Source organism: Lepisma saccharinum, chromosome 21, assembly GCF_977018435.1.
Source record: "Lepisma saccharinum chromosome 21, izLepSacc3.1, whole genome shotgun sequence".
NCBI lineage: Eukaryota > Metazoa > Arthropoda > Insecta > Zygentoma > Lepismatidae > Lepisma > Lepisma saccharinum.
In genome coordinates this window covers 59,161,174-59,185,895 of record NC_139249.1, presented here as the reverse complement: position 1 = coordinate 59,185,895, position 24,722 = coordinate 59,161,174, and the positions used below count along the sequence as shown (strand labels likewise).

Sequence of the window (24,722 nt, the reverse complement as noted above, 5' to 3'; positions counted from 1 at the left end):
AAAAGAAGTTAGAGATTAAGTTCATATTTGCCGACCCATGCCAATGCAGAACAAAGGTAGGATTTCAATAGAAGGGTTTGATTACTAGTGTGTGTGCACATATTAGTTATGTATCAAGAACCCTAGGTTCAGCAACAACCAATCAATTATCATTTAGATGCTAAATTTAATCTTTCAACCCTCCTGTAAAACCTTTTACTACTTGATGGAAAAATTCTGGATATATCCCTCAGGGTGTCTACCAAAATAACAAATCAAAAAAAAATTGACCTTTCTTTTCTTTTTGTTGACCTATTTTTTAAGCATTTATTTAATCATCCCCTACTTAGGTATAGTGGGAAAATGAAGTAAATCCATATTTTTATTCAATGAAACACCCCTACCGCAAGGCCGGTTAAGATGAAAACTGGAGCTACACTTTAACAACAGATTTATACTTCTTTTGACCACGGGCACGATCTCTTGACTAGTAGACACCCTTAAGTATTCTTCCCCCTTTCCATTTGTGGAAGTTGGATTTGCATCATGTGGTGCACCAGACAAATACAGTAAGACTTTAATCTGGGGGAAACCCAATATTATTGCACCTAGTCTCTCTTATTGACTACTGTCAAAGAATAAAAATTACAGATACTAGAGGTTGGACTCCTATTAAACCAGTTGACCTACATGAAACAGAGTTAGCTTATTCAATTCTGTGTTAATCTATGTTAAACATTTATTTTTGAAGTATGCCTTCTATATTTTTTATCGTCACAAGAAAAAAAAATGCAGTTTTTCTAGTTTTGCAAAGGATCGCTCCCTTTGAAATTCTATAAATAAAAAAAACTGGTTGTCGGATCGTGATGAAATCTTAGTATGGTACAAGCACAAAAGTTTTTACACACAATTCGTAATTTTCAGATTTTTAAAATTTGTGAAAAAAAAATCCTTATCAATTTTGAGATACAACTTTTGCTTAGTATTGGGTATTCCTACAAATGCAAACTTGGTCGTGTTTTGAAGCTCTTTTGCATCTCTTTTTAAAATTAATCATAGTTGTCAATTCACACTGTGAAAGAGATTTTGTACAATTTTTATTCAAAGGAGTAAAGATGTGCAACATGGTCACACCGAACACAGTGATGTCCGTTGAACCATGGAAACTGCAGGCTGTCACTGCAAATCAATCCACGCTGAGCTGCCATGTTCCGCGTACACCTTTACTCCGCTGAATAAAAATCTGCATAAAATCGGTTTCACAATATGAATTGACGATAACGGATTTTAAAAACAGATGCAAAGAGCTTCAAAACAATACCAAGATTGTATTTGTAGGACTACCCAATACTAAAAAAATGTTATTTCGCAAAATTTATAAGAACGTTTATTTCAACAAATTTTAAAAATTAAGAATTGTGTTAAAAACTTTTCTGTCTGCACTATACTAAGATTTCATCATGATCAGACAACCCATTTTTTATTTATAGAATTTTAATGGGAGAGATCACTTGCAAAACTAAAAAAACAAACACTTTTTTGTTCTCCCGACGATAATAAAATAGAAGGCATTCTAAAAAAAATGGTTAGCATAGATCAACACAGAATTGAATAAGCTAAATTTTGATGTAACTTGCTTTTATGTAGGTCTACTGGTTAATTTTTAATTGGAGTCCAACCTTGAGAGTGTGTAAATTTTAATACGATAGTAGAAGTGAACAAAGATAAAAATCCTAGCACAAATAATTATTGCATTGCTCACAATTTAGTTCGTCCCACGAAGCTGTTTCTGCATTTAGAAAAGTATTTGCATTTCTAAGCACTTAATGGTTAAAACCAATCACTGAAACACACACATACCTTACCCATGATCAGGAATGTAGCTACAATCATAATTATAATTTAGCATGTACCTCATCTATCCATCTCAGACCTATTCATATGTGACTACAAACAAATCACAGTATTCTCCTTGGATGATTCAAAATGAAGATCTCTTGATTGCAAATTTTCAATTATGTGGCTCCATTAGAGATTACCAACATTATGGTATGGTAATTTTACCAACCCCTTTTGCCAAATATTTGCAAGACAAAATCCAAAAATACATAAAAACTGCGGAGAAACATGCAATATTAAACACTTTTTGCAAAATACCGTGTATATAAATGACATTCTCAGCTGGGACATTACAAATTGATTTGAAAATCCCTCTATTTCTTTAGGTAAATTGCAATAATGAGAACACACAATGACGAAGTAACACCATGAGCAAAGTGGGATGGGATGACTACAACATTTCAGTTATAGAATTATAGACCATTCCACTTGCTCAGCCACAGCGGTAGCTGATTATGAATAACCTAAAAGCAAAAAAATTAGACTCTTGCAAGAATAGAAGCCAATATTTTTTCTTTGCTTCACATGCAAGACATGTTTATATTTATCCCTACTCAAAATTTCTTTGAATGTTTTTACAATAGTATTTTATTGTAAAATGTTTAGATTGCCCAGATTACTTACCTGAAATATCAACCCCTCACACACACTCATACATTCATACACACACTCATACAGTGCTAGACAATCCGCTCTTTCATGATAATTTGTGGGCCCTTAAAAGGGCCCGGGGTAATTTGGTTTAGGAACTGGGATGGGGGAAAAGGTATAGGGATTAAGGGAAAGGTTGTTCTTTTCTTCTGTGCATATCAAATTATTAAGGATTCATTTTTTTTCCTTTCATGGTGACGACTATGTTCATGGAAGACTTGTTCCCAACATCAGTACATGTCACTTGGATACATTTTTTTTTTTGATGTTGCAGAGATCACTGGCACAATTCTAGTTCTGCCGATTTATACTGATGGGTCGGCAGCCCACAAGAGGATGAAAGACACATTGAGGCTTCTACTTTTGTACTGTGCTGCATCTTGATACAAGAGAGTCCTCCAAAGTATGCCTATGTTTGGGTCTTAATGTGAAAGTTGTCCAGTAAACTTTTTTCATGTCCCTGTAATGTTCAACATTTTCTATCCACAGGCCACAAGGGGAATGTCATGTATGAAGTCCTGTGACCCCCCAGGATATAATCCTGCAATAGCATGTACTTTTACATATTTCAACATTTGCAGACACACCAACACAAAACATTAAAGCTTCACATCATGATAGAGGGGATCTTAAAATACAAGCTTGTCTCTGTCTCTCAATCTAAGTCAACAACTTTCACAAATTCAAAACATGATTAAGAAACACAGCCTTAGCTTTCCTGCAAATCTCTATGTACCTTTTTTCACAAAAATTGAGAGGCAGATGACAAGATTTTGTACTTATTTTTTTTTATCACATGGAAGGAACTGTAGAACCTGAGTATCTCTATGAAATTGACTCTCATGATCAGAAAGCAGGGTGGACATTGCAAAACCCCTGATAAAAATGTACCAAGTTTACAGGCAACTTTCAATGTCATCACAGTCAATTTAAAAAATAGTTCATCTACACATATGTACACTGCACAGTAAAAAACTAATGACCTCTGACTAGATATTTGTATAAAACTTGTTCAATAAACCAAGGTCATTCAGACTGATATGAAACACTAACTCAAGATCAGGCATAACAGCTCTTGCCTGTAAACTACATTTACTTTATGGAGCCATTAATTCATCGTGTCTTTTAATAAAACATTTTTGTAAAAAAAAAAAATACTCAGAAAAATTATCTAACGCCCACAAAGTAATTGTGATTTACATACGTATGTTTACAAGCTTGATTTGTAAGACATTTGAGGCAGAATAGCTTTTTCAACACACTTACCCTACACTTAAAAATACTATGGAAACTGTAACGAATACTTTCATATATATATAGAGCGAGAAAGAGAAAATGATCCAAGAAGAAACCAAATTAGGCCTACCAAAACCTTTTTACCATAATTTTGAATTTTGAGGTCAAAGCTTCAAGAGCAACGGCTTAAATCTTACAACTATAAAATTTATGACAATTACCTTACCTACTAAGAGAATTCTTATAAACTTATTGCTGCAGTGAAACTGTCAAATGTTTATAATCTTTGCCAATATCACAATAGTGAGCAAAAACGATGATTTTATGTATTAAAAAAATGGTTAGAAAAAAATGAGATCTGTGAAAAACTTTCAACAGATTTGTGTACACACAAGTATGCCAATTACACATAGCCCTAGAAGCAAATTATCATGATCCAATCAGCAGATCACTGCAGCTCGTAAAACAGTTTTATTATTAGTTTCCAAAGACACTTTGGTAACCTCAGAAAAACGAAGTCCAGCTCACAAGTTTGTGCAGCAAATTAAAACCTTCCCACATTAATGGAAACTACAAAAAAGTTCTGTTAACTCCCATTATCATATACATAACTCTAAAATACATATCTTTATACTTAATACTTCCACTGAATTTAGTTTTCGGTTTAAAAGGCAAGTCAAGCCTGTACATTCAGCAGCAGCTTCAGTTGACTTGAAATGTCTCTGCTCTTTTCTGGCCCTTCTGGAGTAATTATGACAAAATGCCCTCCTGACGACACATACACACATGAGGTCCAATGAGATGGTGGTTTAGGCAGAGCTGCTGGAGATGGTGGATCACTAAATTTGGCACCAGCATAGAAACCTCCAAGCATTGGGGAAGTTCTTGGGCTCCCTTCCTTGGACGGACTTGCTCTTGGCTTTAACTTCGGGGAGCCTTGCTTTGTACCATTGGCAGTTGAAGACAAGTTGTCAAATCTAAATTCAGGCTGTGGACCCTTTGTATCACAAGCACAATCTTGTCTGTCCTCTTTATTAATTTGTCGATGTTTAATTCTTGGAGGAGTAACGATACTGTTAATATAACTGTTGCCCTTATTTACACGTATGTGGCCCTTATGACGAGTACTACGCACCAAGTGATGAGATCCATGGAAACTTGGGCTAGCATGTCTTTCAGCTCCTTTCCCCACCATTTTTAAGTTTCTCATTGGGTCTGTTCCTCAGAAAATTTTACTTGCCCTTACCCAAAGGTCAGTCCTTACAAAGCTGTGTGTGCACAATAATTTTACACAAACTCACGTATCTCAAAAGATATTTAACTCACTTGCCGTGTCCACGTTACTGTTCTAGAATTCAGCTTCCAGTTCGCTTCACTGAAGGTAAACATCCAACGTTGACAGATCTAATTCCTGCAAGTGCGATACAGTTCACTCGTATCACAATACGTAGCACCACAGTAACATATATTTTTGTAGATTGTTTTTATTATCTTTTAAATAAAACAATAGTCAGTACGATCTGTTTCTTCCACAAATAACAGGTCACCCGCATAAGATTCTTATTGCTGAACGCAAACAAAATGGCTGACGCGTTCTAGTTCCAAATTCACTTGAAACTTCCGCTTTCGATCGATGATTCCAACAGCTGTGTAAATTACTAATTTTCATGTTACTATCGAATATAATGTCAAACCAACTGCACTTACATCGATGACTGTCCTACGTATCAATTATTGAAGAGAAAGAGAAAAAACGAAAAACTGTCCTCAACATTCTACGACACTAACAAACACATCTCACCTCCGTTCTTCATCACCCTGCAACTAATCTGACGCGTCACAAAAACCAAGTCCTTGCAAGAGAAAGTAGCATTGACCAATGGAGAACAGGATAACATGTCATGTGATCTGTCACCAATGAATACTACTATTGACTTTGCTTTGGTAGACTATGGAAATATCGATACTTTTAACGCATTGTAAAACACTATTTTTTGAAATATATGGACAAAAAATTAGACCAAAATACAATAAAAACCAAGTTGATTTTATTACATGGGAAACTAAGTTACTCATTGTGGGAGGGCCATGTGAAAGCGTACATTTTTGTCATTGGTGGAGAGGGAAGTAAAGGAGGGGTTTGAAAACTAGCTAGAGGTCACTAGTGTTAGAGCGAAGTTTAAGCGTGGTGACGAGCACGGCTAGTCTCGGGGGGAGGAGGAGAAGTTGCGTTACGAATGTATGGCGTGCGTGTAGGACAAGGGGGTCAAGCGGTAGGGTGGGCACAGTAGTGCTGCCGTAGCTAGGCCTAACCTTATAGACCAATGGTTCGTTCAAATAGCAATACCTACAGATAGTGACAGAATACTCAAATCTAATTCGAAGAAAAATCCCATGAAAACCCACCAAAGGAAACGTTCTTGGCAAGCGTGAGACCGCCACCTCGCAACGCGTTTTTATGTAAACATCTATCTGTCTTAGGAGAAATTGCGTATATTACGCAAGGATCGTGAATTTCAAAATTCTCTTGAGCTAAAGGTTAGTAGAGGTTTTGATTTCCAAATCTAACGCGTAAAGAAATGCTTACTTGCTAGACATTAAGAAATATGGGCGTAGATATAAGTTAAATTCGAATAAAGATTTGCTGTGCATGTTCTTTGTTGGAACATACTGTTTCGATGCAGATACGGTATAAAATCCTAAAGCTCTGCTAATTTATTGCCGTTGAAGGAGAGGTGCTACTGACGAATTGTGGCACTACGTATAAGTTTTTTATGCAGCCTGAAGTATATTTTGGAGCACAATTATTCTCATTTTCTTGAAGATGAGGGCATAAACAACGTAAGCCCCAAAGCATTCAAAACCAACATTATAAGCCTAACCAAAGACCATACTTTTTGTCATATTTGCACAGAAACGTCAATTTAAAGGGTGGAAGACTAATATTGAATGTTAGAGGTTCCAAAGATTATTACTATTCGCTTTTGAAAACTGTATGATATATGGCCTTGTATTGTTCAAACAGAAGCAGCATGAACTTTTGTGAATCATTCCACAGAATTAAATCTACTAGCTAGCAGTTGTATTGGTTTAATTACTTTTCTTACTTTAATTGACTTTCAAACATCGGGACACCTTTTGTCGTATGAATGGACTTTGCACGCAAAATTGTAATAAGTGAGATTGAAATTTTGATGCTCATGTAGGCCTTAGACTGATGTAAGTAACATGTTTAAGGGTGAGGGAATATTGTGATGTGCTTGGGAACATTCACAACTGTAACATATATGGCAATATTTATGGTCCAATTAATTAGGTAGACATTACAGTTTCTAGACAAATAATTGAAAATAATAAAATAATCTTTCCTGATGGCCAGTTGCTTGTATAAGTTCACTTGTATGTATGTGGTGAACATTCTACTTATTTCTTTTGTTTTAATAACTGTACAAAACCCACTAATTGTCTGTAAATGAGTAAAATGAACCTATGTTTTATGCAGGATGTGATTTAAAACTCTTGTTACTTTGGGTAAGCCTGAATCTGCGTAATTGGCCAACTGGTAGTTTGGCATGGTTTTTGTCAAATTGTGAATGTTCTTTTACTGTGTGTTGTATGTTTATGCTGACTATAATGTTGTAGATAGCTAAATGGATCTTTCTGCTTTGTAATTTTTATAAGAGCTGATTTTGTATTTGTTTTTATTTGGCAGGATTCGGAATGCAGCATTAACTGCTTTACATTGAAATGTGCGGTACCAGTTTCATAGATCGGAGACACATTAAAACTGGATATTTTGTGTTTTGCATGGTTCGTACTTACCAAGGTGCCATTATGCTTTTTTACTCGAAGAAAAAACAACACAATTTTTCACATAGAGAGTAATTTCTTTGACTCCTTTTTTCGCTTCCATAACACAGAATATGGCGGGCAAATCTTGACTACCATAGTGGGCAAGCAGTGTTTCCAACATCCTTCACCAAAAAATACCTACTATCGTGTTCGTCACTTGTGCAAATTGTACATTATCCACGGGTAGCTGACGGACAGTCCCACGAGCCATTATGCACGGTAGCTGACTGATAGCCCCACGAACCATTTTGGATAAGGTTAGGTTAGGTTTGGGTCGTTAGGCAAGCATAGTAAAAAAAAGGGGGGTTGAAACACTGACAGGCTTACATCATGAAACATACGCAGCATCCGGTTGTCGTAGTGCAAGCAAATGAAAGCAATGGCAATTGTGCGTCGGTGGGATATTTCTCTTGAAAAAATACATGATATCCCCATCTAATATATTCCACGATGAAAGGAAATACCTGGACGAACGTTGTAAACCTTGAAGAAACTCATTTCCGTAAGTAGTTTCTTGTGCAAAATTGAAGAAATATGTCTCCGATGTATGAAACTGTTACCGAAATGTACTAACAAAAAGCTAAAATTACATGGAGTCAACAATTTTCAAAGATGTTTACTTCCTTTGCTAAATTATTATATTTGCTGGGTGAATCTTTGCTTCTGACAAGCAATGAGTCCAGCTTCTGGTTATGTCAAGATGGATCGATTTAAATCGCTTTAAAGTAATAATTTGTGGAATAATGTATACATGAGAATTTTGTAATGTCAGAATCACTTTTGGTGAAAGTACATTATTCTTCTAATCATTTAATGGTATTATTAGGATCTAAGAAAGGGAAAAAAATAGGTACTCTTCCAATTTTTTTTTTTTTTTTTTTTTCAAATTCTCCTAGCAGAAACCCTAATTATCGTAGAATTTTGGAAATCATTGTCACACAAAATTTGAACCTTCCTTAAAGTAATGAGCACTGTTTGGATTCGAAACGAAAGTTATTTATGTTGAGAAAAACCTTAAAAATTACCTTACGCAAGCATGCATGCTTCCCATGGACAGTGTATTTTTCATTGACAAGCGACTGTAAGTATCGCAGACTAGTGGAAATTAATGTAGAAGTAAAATCAGAACCTTAGTAGAATGCATTTAGATACTTTATTTTAATGCTAAGAGAGCCAAACGTGGCCTGCCTAACCTAGCTACGAAAGTACATATTGAACAAAACCTTAAGTAATCTGTGAAAACTCCGCAGTATGTGTTAACGGAAGTAAAACTAAATTGAACCATGTTACAATTGCATTCCTAGCATGATGAAATCACAATACAACAAAAGGAACTTGCACACACACTTAAATTTCCCTTGATTTGAAATTATAGGCAAGAATATCAAACATTTTGTGCAGAGAAATATACAAAATACAGGCAGGATATTTCAGTCGTTTCCAGTGACAGCGTCGGCCAGTTCATGCAACAGGTCCCGGAAAATTGCGTTACAGGAAGTCCGTAACAGAAACAGCTTGTTTTGTAATGTTCCCACTTTTCACAATTACAGTTACAATTACAATTGAAATAAGCATGTACCTTGTCGCAAGGATGCTGGAAAAGGTGTCCTCCCAAATACAAATATTTCTGGCACCTTATTTCTGACATCTAATCTTAGATTAGACATCGCTACTTTATCCTCAGTTGACAGAAAGGGAAGACAGCATCCTGGCACATAAAGCAAACCGAAAGCGTAAAATGATATTTAAAAGTAATAATAATGATGATCACTAACCTCCTGTGTTATAAGAGATGTTGAAAATGACCTCCTTCAACAGCAATACAACATGTTTCTTAGGTTCAATAGGTCCTGTCTCTTGTAATTGCCTGACCACTTTTCTGCAAGAGTTCGTTTTCACTTAATTATCGTACGTAAAAACTATTGTTCAAGACTATATTTGTTTAGCGGAATAACTAATGAATGAATAACAATTAACACACAATAAAGCACTAGCACCGAATAGCACACAAACTCAATAACACAGTATATACAACACCCATACTGAAAAACGCAAACAGAAGTGGACATGAACGTACACTCACTACGTCTGGTAGCCGACAGTGTTGCTAACCATTTTTCAACAGTGCCCCTACAGACATAGTCAAAATTTACCTACAACTGACCGAATGTCCCTATGACATAGTCAAAATGTCCCTACAACTGACCAAATGTCCCTACGCCAAGTAAAGTTACTAAAAAAACAACCCCTCATGAGCATGCAAAACAAAAGATAAAATATACACATTTACTTACCAAATATTTCTGCTCCGTCCTTCCTCAATTAATGAAGGAGCGAATTTACAGTACAGGACCCCTCCCCGATTTTTGTAATATTTCGCATACTCACTAATTGAGGCCTCCTAATCAGGAATTTGAAGTTAATATTTGGGGGTCATGTATAGAAATTGCAAAATAAGTGAAATTGAGTGGTCCGCGATCGGCACGATTGCTCATTATTGACCGGAAGATTTTGTGTTTCCAATACTTAAAAATATACATTCCTGATATTACTAGGACCCCAAATTTTAACTATGTTTGCCTATCCTAACCTAACCTTACCATGAATGGTTCGTGGGGCTATCCATCAATGGTTTGTGGGGTTACGTGTGCATGGTTTTTCGACCCCAAATTTTAATTATGTTTGCCTTACCTAACCTAACCTTACCGAGAATGGTCAGTGGGGCTATCCGTGAATGGTTTTGCGCTAATTGTGATTACGAACCGATAAAAACAATCTTATTTTCGTAGCAGTTTAACGACAAATGTTCATCATTGAAGATGCCATTTTCGTATCCTGCAATTTTACGATCGATGCACTAGTGCCAAACATACCTGTAATCAAATTAGTCCACATTCCACATGTTCTTCTACATCATGATTGTCACTATCATGGCAATATACAGAAATCCATAAGTTTATTAATTAGCCCACGGCATATCCTCCTGCACATTCCACCTAACAATCTGTACAACATTAACAACATTTTTGCTGTTCTCTTCCGCCATTCTTACACGATCCATGCTCTCCAAATATGAAATCAACAATGTGGCAACGCTCTAGAAAGCTTGACTAATTGCGAACGTCAATTGTTCATATCAACAAATATGGCTACCATACTTGTATACGGGGACATTCGGGACTGGAAATATTTGCAATTTCCCGACCAAGTCGGGAGATGTTCTAAATTTCCCGAAGCTCTGGAAATCTCGAAATCTACATGTCATTTTCACTAAGTGATTGTTTTTGCATTTCTAGAATAAAAACTTACAATTTATGATAAGTTCCAGAAACTTACATTGCAGAAAACGTCTAGAATTAACTACTTTTTAAAGTGACCATTCGGTATTTCCAGACTGCTCCGGATCCCGAAAAGGCAGGAAGTGATTTTCCGAAGTCTGGATTGGGATGGGAAATTTTTTCACAGTCCCGACTTTTCGTGATCCCGCACACCCCTAATGAATAACATTGAGTCGTTTACTGTTGATTATGTTATTTGAAGTCATACATGCTCCTGCTGTGAAGATATAGATGTTGGTTGGTGATGCTGTATTTCCTGCAGTCTTTAACAATGCTGGTCCCATTTTATTTCTCTTTTGTTTTTGTATCACTTAATATTGAAAATATTCTTTCCATTTCCGCATTAAAATATGGCAATGTTAGCACTATTTTCGCAAGAGTGGAAATGTTTTCGAAAAAGAGCTTACCTTGAAAGTTCTTGGTAACCGATGATAACATGTTCCAAAATTCTGATGGAGATTTGTTAGTTCTTTTTTCTCCTCCTCGCTAAAGTATCCAGATAAACTAATCCATTCATTCCAAACCGAGCACGAAGAAAGTGCAACTGACTGGCAAGTAAGCTTTGCACAATAAAATGTTATTTTCCAAGATTGAAAAAAGTCTCAAAACTAAGTTTTCCCTCATTTGAAAAGTGAAAAGTCCCTACGGTTAGCATCACTGCCGATGGGTGTCGCATTCATGCAATATGAAGCGCCCTCTCGCAGCTGATAACTCCCCCGATAAGCTGCCGGCGCTCTCGCAACAACTGAGGATAAAGTAGCGATGTCTAATCTAAGATTAGATGTCAGAAATAAGGTGGCAGAAATATTTGTATTTGGGAGGACACCTTTTCCAGCATCCTTGTGACAAGGTACATGCTTATTTCAATTGTAATTCTAACTGTAATTGTAAAAAGTGGAAACATTACAAAACAAGCGGTTTCCGAAGTCTGAAACGACTGAAATAACCTCCCTGTACTAATCATGTTAATCCATAAATAGTGTCTTTATCATGAAACTGTAAATAAACATGGCAGCTGATATTGTGCAAGCTATCATGTTGAAAATTGCCAAAATTCAGCTACGACTACTATATATTCCATTACAAGTGAACCAATGAAAAACACCTGACCATCTCTAATTTTATTTATACTTAATTGTCATGAAGAACTACCCTAAGGTAGAAAAAAGCTGCAGAATTTTAGATTTTTATCTGATGTACTTTTCTAGTTGGAGCTCTCTAAAGTATGAAAAATAGCACCATTTGCCGCACACATGCAATCACAAAGAAAGTCATAACATGTGAAATGTTTGAGAAGTTTTTCCTGTTTTTGAACTGTGCAGCTGAATCATCTGAGAAGTAGTAAATTTGTTTCAAATCTCTAATTAGTACCAATCTAAGATGAGAGATAAGCTTTTTTTTTTAAAAAAAAAATAATTGAAGGGCAACAGTGTCATGCTGCAGACATTCAGAGATACAGACAATACTTTTGAATTTTACATCATTGTGATCCTTGTAGTAGACCACAAGGAAAAGAACCATCGGCCAAAGTCTCCACGCACCTCCTCCATTGGTTCAACTCAGGCCATAACGAAGCCTGCTCTACTCTGCCCCTTCCCTCCAAATGGGAGTATGATGCACAGGAGGTGCGGATGTGCGTAAGTTCTTTTGCCTGTGATTGCTCTTTAGTTCAGGTTCTGAAGACACATTTCTGACTTAAAGTTAATTAAAGTGCAACATTACAGTTCACATCTTATGAGATCAACAAGAATCGCAGGGTGGCGACAGACCGGGAAACCGGTAAGACAGGGAATTTTGTCTTGATTGGCCTTTTTTTTCGTTATGGAACTGTGCACGGGAACAGGAAATATTTTTGCTAAGTTTCGACCTCAACTTTTAAGTCCCTTTTATGCACAACACAACCACAGCGCCAGAAACCAGTGATGGCAGGAGGAGAGAGAGAGAGAGAAATATTTCCAGAGGGGGCAGAAAAATATGTTAAGCCTCTAAATATTACGTGGAAAATGGATTGAATTGTCAATTTTTCTTGTCTGTGTGGCAGTAGTAAGGGGACAGAACTGTCAACAGATGGAGGGGATGGGAGCGGCTGGCACCATCAGATAGTTGTCGGACGTCGTAGTAAGGCATTTTGTTGGGCAAACTGAAGGAACATGGAAACAAATAGGCTCCATTGATACATACGATTTTTGTCGAATATTGCCACCCGACAAAGTATCTCACTACAACATGCGACAGAAATTGCATGCACGGCACTCGTTAGGAATTTATTTTTGTTGGATGTCTTCGGACTTAAAAACAAAAATCGTATGCATAAACAAGGAGAGCTTTAGACTGCAAGTATGCTGCTGGAATTTTATTACTCTTCTGGCTCACTTCACCTCATTTAATGTAGCAGTGCTTACGAAGGTTTTCTTTCATCATCCTGACGTATTACTGGTTTCGCACAAGTTAACATACGTTTACAATGACATTGCACTATTCTTAGGTATCAAGAAGAATCCAACAAAAGGGATATATATTGAATACTACCACGAAAAAGTGAAACACAAATCTGCATTAGTGAACGTTATAAAAATTGGCAAGTGCATGCTCCCAACCTCAAATTTAATGCAACACTAGTATTACAATGAAATTAACGCCACTCTCAGTCCTGTCTGTTTAAACTCGTTAGAGAGGTCATAATCTCTCACTGAGTGAGGTTAATGTCCAATATTATGAAATAAAATACTAATAATAAATATGTAAATATATATCATATTTGCTCGAATCATTCAATCATAAAAGCAAATCACTTTCTTCAAGAATTGACTTTTCTCTGCCAGCCCTGCTAAATTTTCACTTTCCATCTACTGATTTATACGAGAGGTGGCCAGAAAGTAATTTCCAATTAGTAGGGACGTTGATTTTTTGCAAACGCGAAAACTGTGAAAAATGGTAATTGCTGCGAAGTTGTGTTTATGAATGTGCTGTGATGTCTGGACACATTTTTCGCCCGTTCGAAATATTGAAATAATGCGAATTTGGCATGGAGTGCAAATTGTTGGTGTTTTTAGCGATTTCTTTTAAAAATGTCCTAAAACAACAACCATGAAATCCAACATTGTTGTCTTATCTAGGCTATGTTTATGTACATAGAACGTGCAAGTTTTCCAACATTTTATTCACAAGTAAACTATAATGTTTGTTATACTGTACATGGAATAATTCCAATAGCCACATTAAATCATGTATTTCCCACGATTTTTTCAACTTCTATCAAAACCATCACAGAGCAAAGTGGCAGGGTTCTAACAGGAGATTGAGTGATAACTACCGTCACACGGAGCCACATCTTCAGTATTTGTCGCGTGATATGTGTTTTGAAATACCAAGCTAAGTGCGCAACATCACCATTTATCGAACAAGAAATAATTGAGCTCAGTCGTTAGGGTGTCTGACTACCATGCGGGAGAGAACCGGGATCTTTTCCACCTATTCAAACTGCTCCGGTGCCCACCCAGCATCGTATCAAGCGGGTACATGGAGGAAACTTGGAGGGATAAAGGTAGCCAGAAGCATGGTGCTGATCACATCACCCCCATCTTGAGCTGTGTGGGGCCCTAACTCCACATCCCTATACACCTTCAAGGCAAAGTGCTGGGGAGCACTTTACTTTTACTTCCTCAAAAATCTGTTCCAACATCAAACTGTCATGAAAATATGTAGACCATGTAACCTACAATTTAAAATAATAGTTTAAAAGCACATATATATTTGGCAGATAAATGTTCTAAAATAAAAATGCGAATTTTGGGAAACGTAACACTAACAAGTCAAAAAGATAATGCGAATTTTTGGTGCCATGATATGTCACGTGAGATTGATTGATTTAAATTTTTTGGGTACGTTACCACTTATGGTCATTATGTACCCTTCAGTATACCCTTACCTTAAAATTAAAAAGGGGGTATGGAAAATGACTTTCAAGATATCAAACTCTCACGAGGAGGCATAGGCCATGTGATTTACAATTTGAAACAGTAATTTAAAAACACCATGAAGGTTTCAGGTATTTGCCAGAAAATGAGCTAAAATGAAAATGTGAATTTTGGGGAAAATAGCACCGAATAGTAAAAAATAAAGAAATAAACCAATTTGAAAAAAATTATCAAAAAATCAAGATCCCTACCGATTAGGCATAAATAAAACTAGAATATCAGTTGTAATTTATTGCATTAGTAACAGTGAGTCCTAACTAATTTTTGGCATAATCACCACCGTTGTTCTGGCATATGTCGTAGCATGGCACTAAATTTTGTATGCCCATGGTATGTGTGTCTGACAGCAAAGACTGGAACTATCTCTACCGCAGTGTAGCTGTCAAATCCTTGTCCTGCCAGAAACCTCTTCAGTTAAACAAAGAGATGAAAGTCGATACATGCAAGGCCAGGGCTGTACAGGGAGTGGTCCAAGATCTCTCACCTGAAGTGATGCAAAGGGCCTGTGTGTACTCAGCTGTATGGGGCTGTGCACATTCGATTGGCCTTCCGTGAATTGTCTGCACCATCGTCTGACCATACTATCACTCACGACGTCCGGTCTGCACACCACACACGATTGCTGGTGGCTCTGTGCCAAATTATGAACGTGCAAAAATCTGATTACTACACGTAGGCTACATCACAGTCGGTGGGAGACTATACGAGTGCTGCAATCTTTAACCTAGAACTGTCCTAAAATGGCTTTATTGCAACTTTACCAGATTACAGCTACATGTCACTTCTTCCTGCCTGCATGTGTGATTCGCTCTCCGACCACTAGTGCTGCACCATTGGAGATTTTTCAGGATGCCCCTCGTATATGAACTTTCAGAAGCTGTTATTAACAGAGTGTTCCTGTTTTAATGTGTGGTTAGTTAAATCAGGTACCTATACAATGCAATCCTATAAATTCCTTGCGTTAAATTTCCAATACCTACATACCCTTTTCAACAGCAATAATGGTATAACTGCATGTTGTCAGTTTCACAGTACTTCACTTGGATATACTGTACTGAAGCAGAAATCCTATTGATAATGTAAGGAAATATGACACTTTCTTTTGTACAATTCAATTGTTTCACTTATATGCAAGAGTTAAGTTGTTTGCTTTACAGAAAAGAGAGAAGTAGCTTTATGCATCGAAAAATGAGTCCGCACTCATGGTTTTTGCTAGTAGAGAGTTCCAAACCTCAGTGAAAATATCAACATATAATACCGAGAATGTATAAGGAGACTGATAAATTACAAATTGTATTTCTTAATCACTCTTCACTCGTATCTCATTTAGTCATAACTTTCAAAACAATCAAGTATTTTATTTTAAACTTGCGTATGATAAAATTCTGTAATCCTTCCCTAGCTTTGAATTGCAATGATTTTCCAAATTCACTATTTTGCTGTTTGAATTCAAATCATAGAGAATAGAGAAATGAAGTCAATTTCATAGAAAATAATATAGGTACTTAACAAATCCATACCTGCATCTGTATGAGTTTATTATTTCCATTTGCAAAAACATCGATTTAGTTAGGGAAAAATGTAAATTTTGTCCTGGAAAAGTCGGGGAATTTCATTTCTGCTTGTTTGTAGCCACCCTGAATCGGTTGCAGAGTTCATGGTTAGAATATAAACTGGGTCATTCCATGTCAAATGGTCTAGGGCTCCACGCTCGACCATCTCGGATTTGGCTGAAATTTTGTATGTTGAGTACCAAATGTCTCAAACGAAGTTTGGCCAAGTTTTAGATTTTCCAGTGGCATACTTATTGAGATAAAGCCAATTGTTTGACCACATAACGTACGGTACTGAGATTTCACCAACTTTGAGACCTAATATCTCTATTAATTTTCTTTTATAACAAATGAAACTTAGCTAGCCTGTACAACTTTTTGCGCTCTATTTCATGGTAAAAATAACTATTATTTCTGTGCATGCTGTAGCAAGATAAATTATGTCAAAGTTAGTCAAAAAAAATTGACCTTTCAAAAAAACTGAAAGTTTAAAGTTACATAGCTCCTTAAATATTTATTTAATAGATGCCCAATTTGATACATAGTGGCTCTACAAGTTGTTCTTTGAAAGTTTGTAATTTCATGACAGTAGCTCTTTCTGTTACTTTACAAAGTTAGTGTAAAGTTGACAATTTTTGTAAAATGGCTAAAAATAGGGTATTTTTAATCCCATATTCCAAAAAAGTATCTTCTAGAAACGTTTTTAAACCACTTTCATCGGGAAGAGCATGTCTTAAACCTTCTAGAAAAGTAGATTTAATTGACTAACGCCAGCATACAATGCCCTAAAAAATGGGCCAAAGTGAGAAGCATTTCCTTATTACAGCTTTCATTTTAATATTCAAATTCTGCCCTTTTATAGGTTAAGACTTCTCTTAATGCTTTTTATAGAGAAATTATGAGTATTATATTGCGTTGGTCCATGGTGACATTGTCACTACCAGTTCATGAACATGAACTGGCAGCCCCATCGCCGTAGGGGCCACGCCCGATAGCCGTGCAATACCAGCCACGGGTGGGTTTCTTAGTCAAGGTTCCCAAGCCTTTGATTTGGTTTCTTAATCGAGGTTCCAAAGCCTCAAGTGGGTGTCTCCCTGGATCCCAAGCCAATGATTGAGCAGCTTATCCTAGGTTCTCAAGCCTAAAGTGGGTATCTTATATGGTTCCTAAGCCGATGTCCACAGCTTGATTTCAATTGATAGCAATCTTCACATTCTGTTACATTTATAAGCCACTTCCTTCAGCACATTTTCTGGAAATTGATATTGTCGGCCTGACGATGTGACTGAAGGAGCAGGGAGCATGCAAATGAGATGTTGCTCTGGAATCCAACATATATCCTGCCTTTCTGGCCAATAAAACGAATGAGCAGGACCTGGCGGATGCATGAAATTTACCAATGCATCATTTTCTTCAATTGAAACCTCAACAACATTGCCAGTCCACCATTTGTTGTCATAAATACAGGCAACGTAACAACCAGGGGACAGCTCAGCCAATTTCAAGTGCAAAATAGTGGTATCAGAAATTCTGGCAACAAAATTTATCGTGTCATTGGAAACTTTGCTGACACTAATCGAGTTTAAGCCAACTGGTATGAATTGGTGATGCTCTCTAGTACCAGCTATTGTGCTGCTTTCTCGCCACCGTTCTTCTTGAAACTTTTTGCTCTCTTCAATTTCATCTTTTGTGACAAAAATATCTTTAATTCCACTTATGTTTTGATCACAAAAAGTCAAAGAGATCTTTTGGCGTCAATATTTGGTCAGATGAAGGTCTCTGGAGACTTGCCCGAGCAGCCAGCCGTTTAGTTGTGCCACCAACCCCATCACAGGGTGATTTTCCATGGCTTGTACCAAAGAAGTTCCATTCAGCCTCGATATTGAAATCATTTTTATGGTTGCATAAATTCACAAAGTTCTTGTAGTTTTTATATTGGGCAGCAGAACCATCACCGGAAGTAGTATATTTTGGTAACTTCTGTCCGCGTCACCAAAAATTCGATTAACTTTCGAATAAACACATGTACAGACACTGTATCATGTTGCAATTTATCAGAAATCATGCAACAATTAACAATTTGCAAGTTGCCCATATTGTCGACATAATATGCAACGAATGGATGCACGGTGGCCTGTGAATTTTCCCAGTGAAAGCCCTGGGCAGCATCTTGCACTACAAATGAGTAGTTCTCGGCAAAGTCCATCAGAACTATCAATTCTGTTGCTTTTAAGTTAGTCTTCAATGACTTCAAGTAATCACTTTGGTGCTTTGCAACAAAATGATGGCCTGTCAGCTTCCAAATCTTGCTTGAGAGTTTTTCAATAAAATTTTCCACTGTTAATACATTGGTTTCTAGTGTTTCACGGTCAGTATGAACCCACTGTTTGAATTCAATCGATTCCTCTGCATCCCAGTCATGGAATATTTCTTCTAAGTAAACCATAACTGCATCTTCACCTGGGCAGCTTTGACAACGGTGCAGCATACAGTCCTTGGCACTCAGATCACATACTGCCTTTTCTATTAGCATTTTGTAGTCATCTTTAATATTAGCACTTTGCATCATGAGCTTAACATTCTGATGTATGGTGCACACACAGATGGAATGCATGCCTGACGCACCAACAGTCACACACCACTTTGGCCTGAGGTCGCAAAATTTGGAGAAACTGATTTCAGCTCCATATTTATTACGGTATGCCACGTACAGCTCTTTAAGGTTGCACAATATCAACCGCTTCTGCTTTTGAACTTTAATACCACCAATCCGAACTGAAACATAATCTTTTTTGCCAGGACACATCCTGCTAAATTCGTCATCTTCATAGAAACGGCTGACTCTTTCAGCAACTTCCTTTGACAATGGTTTGCCAACCTTTGCATCAGGTAATGTACATATACCTTTTTCTGCCCTAATTTTCCGGGCTGTTTTGACCATGCGTTCAGAAACGCCAAACTTCCTTGCAGTTTCCTTTATTGACCAACTTCTTGGGGCCATAGTCAGCAGCTGAACTTTTCTTGATCTACTGGATATTTCGATTTCTTTGATAAGGTCAGTGTAATCATTACACAAACTGCATTCAGCAGAGCGACTAGATTGTGCAATATCATCTGTCATTCCGGAGACGGACATGATTTTTTCTGCTATCACATTTTGTGCACGTTCAATTTTGTGTTTCAAATAGCCAGCTTTGTTTTGGCTGCTTATCCTACGAATTTTCAATGGAGAAGTGCCTAAAGCAGTCAAGCTTTGATCAAGACTATCGGATGCATTTGAATCAAATTCGTCAGAAGAAGAAGTTGCTGTGACTTCAGTCTTAGAAACGTATTCAGCTTTGCACTTGATGCAAATTTTCTGACCTGGCTTTACATTCACTTTGGTCACTTTGTTCAGTTCCTCAGACATGGCTAAAGTGACCTTTAACAAGCCACCTTTGATCATGTGGTTCTGCTTTCCAAACGGATTGCAACACGATTTTTGGCTCATTTCGTATTTGATGAGGTATTTTCCTTGGTGATGCAAACAGACCAATTCATTGTCCATAAGCTCAACTTCTGATCGTCGAGCAATAAGTAATTTTTCATTTGCTGACAAGCTGCTAACAGAAATTAGCCCGATTTTGTTGGAATAAAATGAACCATGGTGACATTTTGATGACAATTTTTACCCAACAGTGCATTCGGTTATAGGAGAATCATAATCAATTGCTTCGCTGACGTCCATTTCGAATTAGATCAATTAGCAAATTATATCATACTAATGGGAATCTAAAAATCTGTATAATAGGTTAAATGTGCTCGTTTATGAACGAAAACTTGTCTAATAATATCAACACATATGAGAAAATCAAGAAATCTAAATAACAGCATGATTGCATTTTGAATTATATTTGTCGCTATGGCAATGACTTTCAACTTTGGCCCTCTTTTTTTGGCACTAGATGCTGGCGTTAGTCAATCAAATCTACTTTTCTAGGTGCTTTAAGACATGCTCTTTCCAATGGAAGTGGTTTTCAAACGTTTCTAGAAGATACTTTTCTGCAAAATAGAATTTAAAATACCTCAGTTTTTGACTTTTTACACAAATTGTCAACTTTACACTAACTTTGTAAAGTAACAGAAAGAGCTACCACAATGAAATTATAAACCTTTAAAGGACAACTTGTAGACATGCTATGCATCAAATTTGACATCTATTAAATAATTATTGAAGGAACTATGCAACTTTAAAATTTCAATTTTTTTTAAAAGTCCATTTTTTTGGCCGACTTTGATATAATTTATCTACCTACAGCGTGCACAGAAATAATAGTTATTATTACCATAAAATAGAGCGCAAAAAGTTGTACAAGCTAGCTAAGTTTCACTCATTTTAAAAGAATATAAAGAGAGATATTAGGTATCAAAGTTGGTGAAATCTCAGTGTCGTACGTTACGTGGTCAGGGTATGGGGTCAAACAAATGGCTATATCTCAATAAGTATTCTACTGTAGAATCTAAAACTTTACCAAAGTTCGTTTTAGACATGTGGTACTCTACATACAAAATTTAAGCTAAATCCAAGATGGTCGAGCGTGGCACTTTTCTGAAACTAGACCACTTGACATGGAATGACCCAACTGTTAGGTAAAGTCTGGGTCAGAACATATAGCCATCTTTATACTTGTTGCAAGAACACTGAATGATCTTGCACAAAATTTGCATTGCATCATAGCTCAATCAGGGGGTGTACCAGTCAAGAAATTATGCTTTTGGTCAAGAGTTTTTGGTAATTTTTTTTTATAGTATAGTGAATTTACATGATTATATACCTGTACTGGGATTTGATAAAATTCATTATTTGGAAATCTAAATTCGTATTTATTTTGGGTTAAGGTTTGTTGACTTCGTTTCTTAATTACATTTTTGTATGCATGAAGTAAAAATATTAAAGTAATGTGACAATTCGCCATCCAGGATGAAATCTGAAGCATATTAATTTTTATTAGAGCAACTCTAAATCTATTTTTAAAGTACAGCTTCAGTTTTCATCTTAACTGGACTTGTGGTAGGGGTTTTATTGAATAAAAAAATATATTTTCTTAATTTCCTATGATACGTAAGTTGTAATGAAAAAAAGTAAAGTGCTCCCCTGTGCACCACGTCATGAAGGCGTACAGGGGTGTGGAGTTAGGGCACCACACTTTCTTGATCACAGCCGAAATACCTAAGTAGGGGGCAATTAAATTAAGAAAAGGAAAGAAGGACCAAGAAAAAGTCGATTTGGATTTGTTATTTTGGTAAATAACCTGTCAATGCAGGAAAGAATTGATTATCAACATAAAAGTTAGGGAAATTTTATTATGAAAGTTGCAGGTTGCTTAACAGTCTACTTCATGATAACTGATAATCGAAGTGCTGGTGCAAATGATGAAGTAGAAATAGAGATGACATGAATTATTCTGATTAACAGATGTGTATATACCACTAATTTTTTTTTTTCCTCAGATTAATGAGAATCAGGACAATGCCTGTAGCAGCTTCCAATGGCCAGAAGGACTCTGCATACTGTTCACAATCATATCCTAAACCAGTTCGTTCTGGACCTCAACTCAGTCCCGGCGCAGGCGTTTACACAAATGACCCCACAACAGGCCCCCAGGAGAGGAGGCAGTTGTCTCCACAGCTTCATATTGTTTGTGGCCAGGTAATCATTCTTACTCTTGTAAGCCTGTTGAATGCTGAGTTTCGATTGTATGTGTAAATGACTATATATTCAGAGGTCGTCGAGTCTGTATGACATGTGATTGCTATGTGAGAGACCCAGGTTCGATTCCTGGGCTGGGTGATTTAAGGTTGGGATTTTCCGGCCTTGTCCATGCATAAAGCAGCCCTGGGACTCACCCAGCCTCAAATCAATGGCCCTACCCCCACATCTCCTAAATGTGCCTTCATGGTATGGTGCTGTATGCATTAGGAACTTTATCTTTTAAGCTGTTTTTTTATTAACAATTAACCCTCAGAAGTCATCTTCACACTCACATATTCCTGGAATATACGGCTTGCAGAACATTAAATTAGTTTAATGCAGTGCACATATTAATTATTGACTGGACGTTCGTAGTACAAAACTAAAATATGAATTATTGAAAACTTCTGTGCATAATTCAAGTGCAAAATTTAAAATTAATTACTATGTCCCTCTTTTCAAACTCTTCTACACTTAAAACCTATTTGTATTAAAAAATATATATTTTTATTATACAAATAAATAAAAATATAAGGTAAAAGTCAATTACGCCAACGTGAGTCTCCTTCGTTGATATATGCTACGTTTCGGATGTCAACCGCCCCCTTCTTCTGTGTAGTCCTCAATGTTTCAGTTAACACATTTTAGTCATACTTTTTTATTAACACCACGGTACATGCAGGAACAGCACAGTCACTCATATTATCACAGCCATTCTGCAAACAGGTCATGTTGCTTGTAGCTTACTCAGTTTACAATTTGTCAGATAATCACGAGCCTTCGTAATGTTTATACATCATTGTTTCTATTCCAGTGGTATTGTGCTTTCATTAATGTATGGTTTTGAACTTAGAGTATTGAGTATTTCTTTGTTATTAATATGCACAAAGAGCATATGCATGGCCGTTAAGGCAACCAATTTCATCCTGTGCACCATCTGACACCATGGAGCAATCAGTGTGATTGTTTAGACAAAACTTCCTTTTCATATATGTTAAGTATTTACAATGTTGCTGCTGAAAAGTAATAAAAGTGAGTCTGAGCTCCACACTGCCATCACATTTATCCATAAGCATCCACTTTGTCAATCTGGGAAGCATGCCTGTTATTCCATTGAGGATGGAAGGATTGATATATAGACCAGCAGTGCATGACAGCAATTAATGTGTCATTTCTTGGAAACTACACTTGATACACTTAGTATTTCAGTTGTTTTTTTATCTTTAGTATGAACATGAAGGTATGACATATTTGGATTACAAATTGTTACTACTATTAAGAAGCTAGATTTATAAAAGTGGCTATAAATTCGAAATTGCTGGATCTTTTTGAAAATATTAAGTTCTACAAGCAAGAATGAGTAAAAAGCAACATTTTAAGCAATTTCTGACGATTAAGGACTTAATCACTACTACCACTTTATATAATGTTATTATTTTTTTACTCAAGAAGTATCAGTTTGATTTCAACGAAACTTTGCATGGTTGTAGGAATGTAGCACTGCTACATGCTACATTTTTTCATTCACTTCAGTCTATTGAGGGGCACAGTTTATGCCAAATTTAAGAAATAAAATCTTCTTCCTTCAACATTAATTATTGGGCGGCACAATGTATAAATTTTACCTACGCTAAGAGCTCTGTCTTTAAGAAAGAGAACAGAACCAATTTCATCTGTCTATGACAATTAGTTCCTGAGATACAATTTTTTTGTACTTTGCGGGAAGTTTGAATAGCATGCGCTTGAAAAGGCACCGGATTCAGCGGGAATACAGAAGCACGCTGCTCTGGACGATACAGGTTAATTGACATATGTAGGTGAAGAATATGCATTTTCAGGTCTACTTAATTGTATTTTGTGTGTTGTCACTGAAGCATTAAGGTGTTAAGTTTCTTGAATTTTGTCTTGAAATATTTTTGTACTATATTATACTTTGTTTTCACTCTAGGAAAGCCCACTTTTTTCGGGTGGACCTGCTTCTCTGCTAAGTTTAAGTCCAACTTTGGCGCCTGGGACAGTGGATGGTCACCCACGCCCATTAGCAGTGGAGTTTTCACCAAGGAGGACAGTTGAAGGTACGGGTAGTTTTGTGAAAAGTATTGTGCTTATCAATTGTTGGCAATTTTTCATAGGACCAGCTTTGTAAGTGATACAGCAATGATGAAGTGTTCTGTTGCTTTTTGTAGCAACCTTCTCTTTGATAGTTGTCTAAAATTTGGTAACAATATTTCTTCATTACCAGGGAAAGTTAATTGGATATTACTTTCGTTTTTTTTTTTTTCATAGACTCTAAAAAAAAATTAGGCAATGGATAATGCCTAGAGGCATGCATATTTAGTTTTTGAGAAATACACAAAATGTGAAATAACTAGAGTTGCAAAAATGCCAGCTTTTTTGAATGAATGTTTTTTTTTCTCGATAAAAAGCCAGCTTTTTTGGAAAGAAACCGGAAATTTTGGCTTTTTACCAATTACAGTTACTGTTACGAGTTTACAGGTTTGTAGTG

The 24,722-nt window shown here is 36.5% G+C and overlaps 2 protein-coding genes across 3 annotated transcripts in view; one reads left to right on the top strand and one right to left on the bottom strand.

Annotated features, from left to right (window-relative positions):
• Nucleotides 1-2,237: 2,237 nt before the first annotated feature.
• aqz (aaquetzalli) lies at nt 2,238-5,581 on the bottom strand. The gene has a single exon (XM_083143073.1). The coding sequence runs from the start codon at nt 4,973-4,975 to the stop codon at nt 4,442-4,444; it is 534 nt and encodes a 177-aa protein (XP_082999199.1). The 5' UTR covers nt 4,976-5,581; the 3' UTR covers nt 2,238-4,441.
• A 361-nt stretch (nt 5,582-5,942) lies between these two features.
• The window catches only part of mura (ring finger protein murashka), a 119,988-nt gene continuing 101,208 nt past the window's right edge, over nt 5,943-24,722 (top strand). For both annotated transcript variants that reach the window (XM_083143071.1, XM_083143070.1), the window contains exons 1-3: nt 5,943-6,303; nt 21,976-22,174; nt 24,165-24,291. In XM_083143071.1, the coding sequence (XP_082999197.1) occupies nt 21,980-22,174; nt 24,165-24,291 (322 nt within the window). In that variant the 5' untranslated portion in view covers nt 5,943-6,303; nt 21,976-21,979. The remainder of the gene's footprint in view (nt 6,304-21,975; nt 22,175-24,164; nt 24,292-24,722) is intronic.

Excerpts from the sequence above, each read along its gene's own strand:
- aqz (XM_083143073.1), bottom strand. The coding sequence starts at position 4,975 with ATGAGAAACTTAAAAATGGTGGGGAAAGGAGCTGAAAGACATGCTAGC.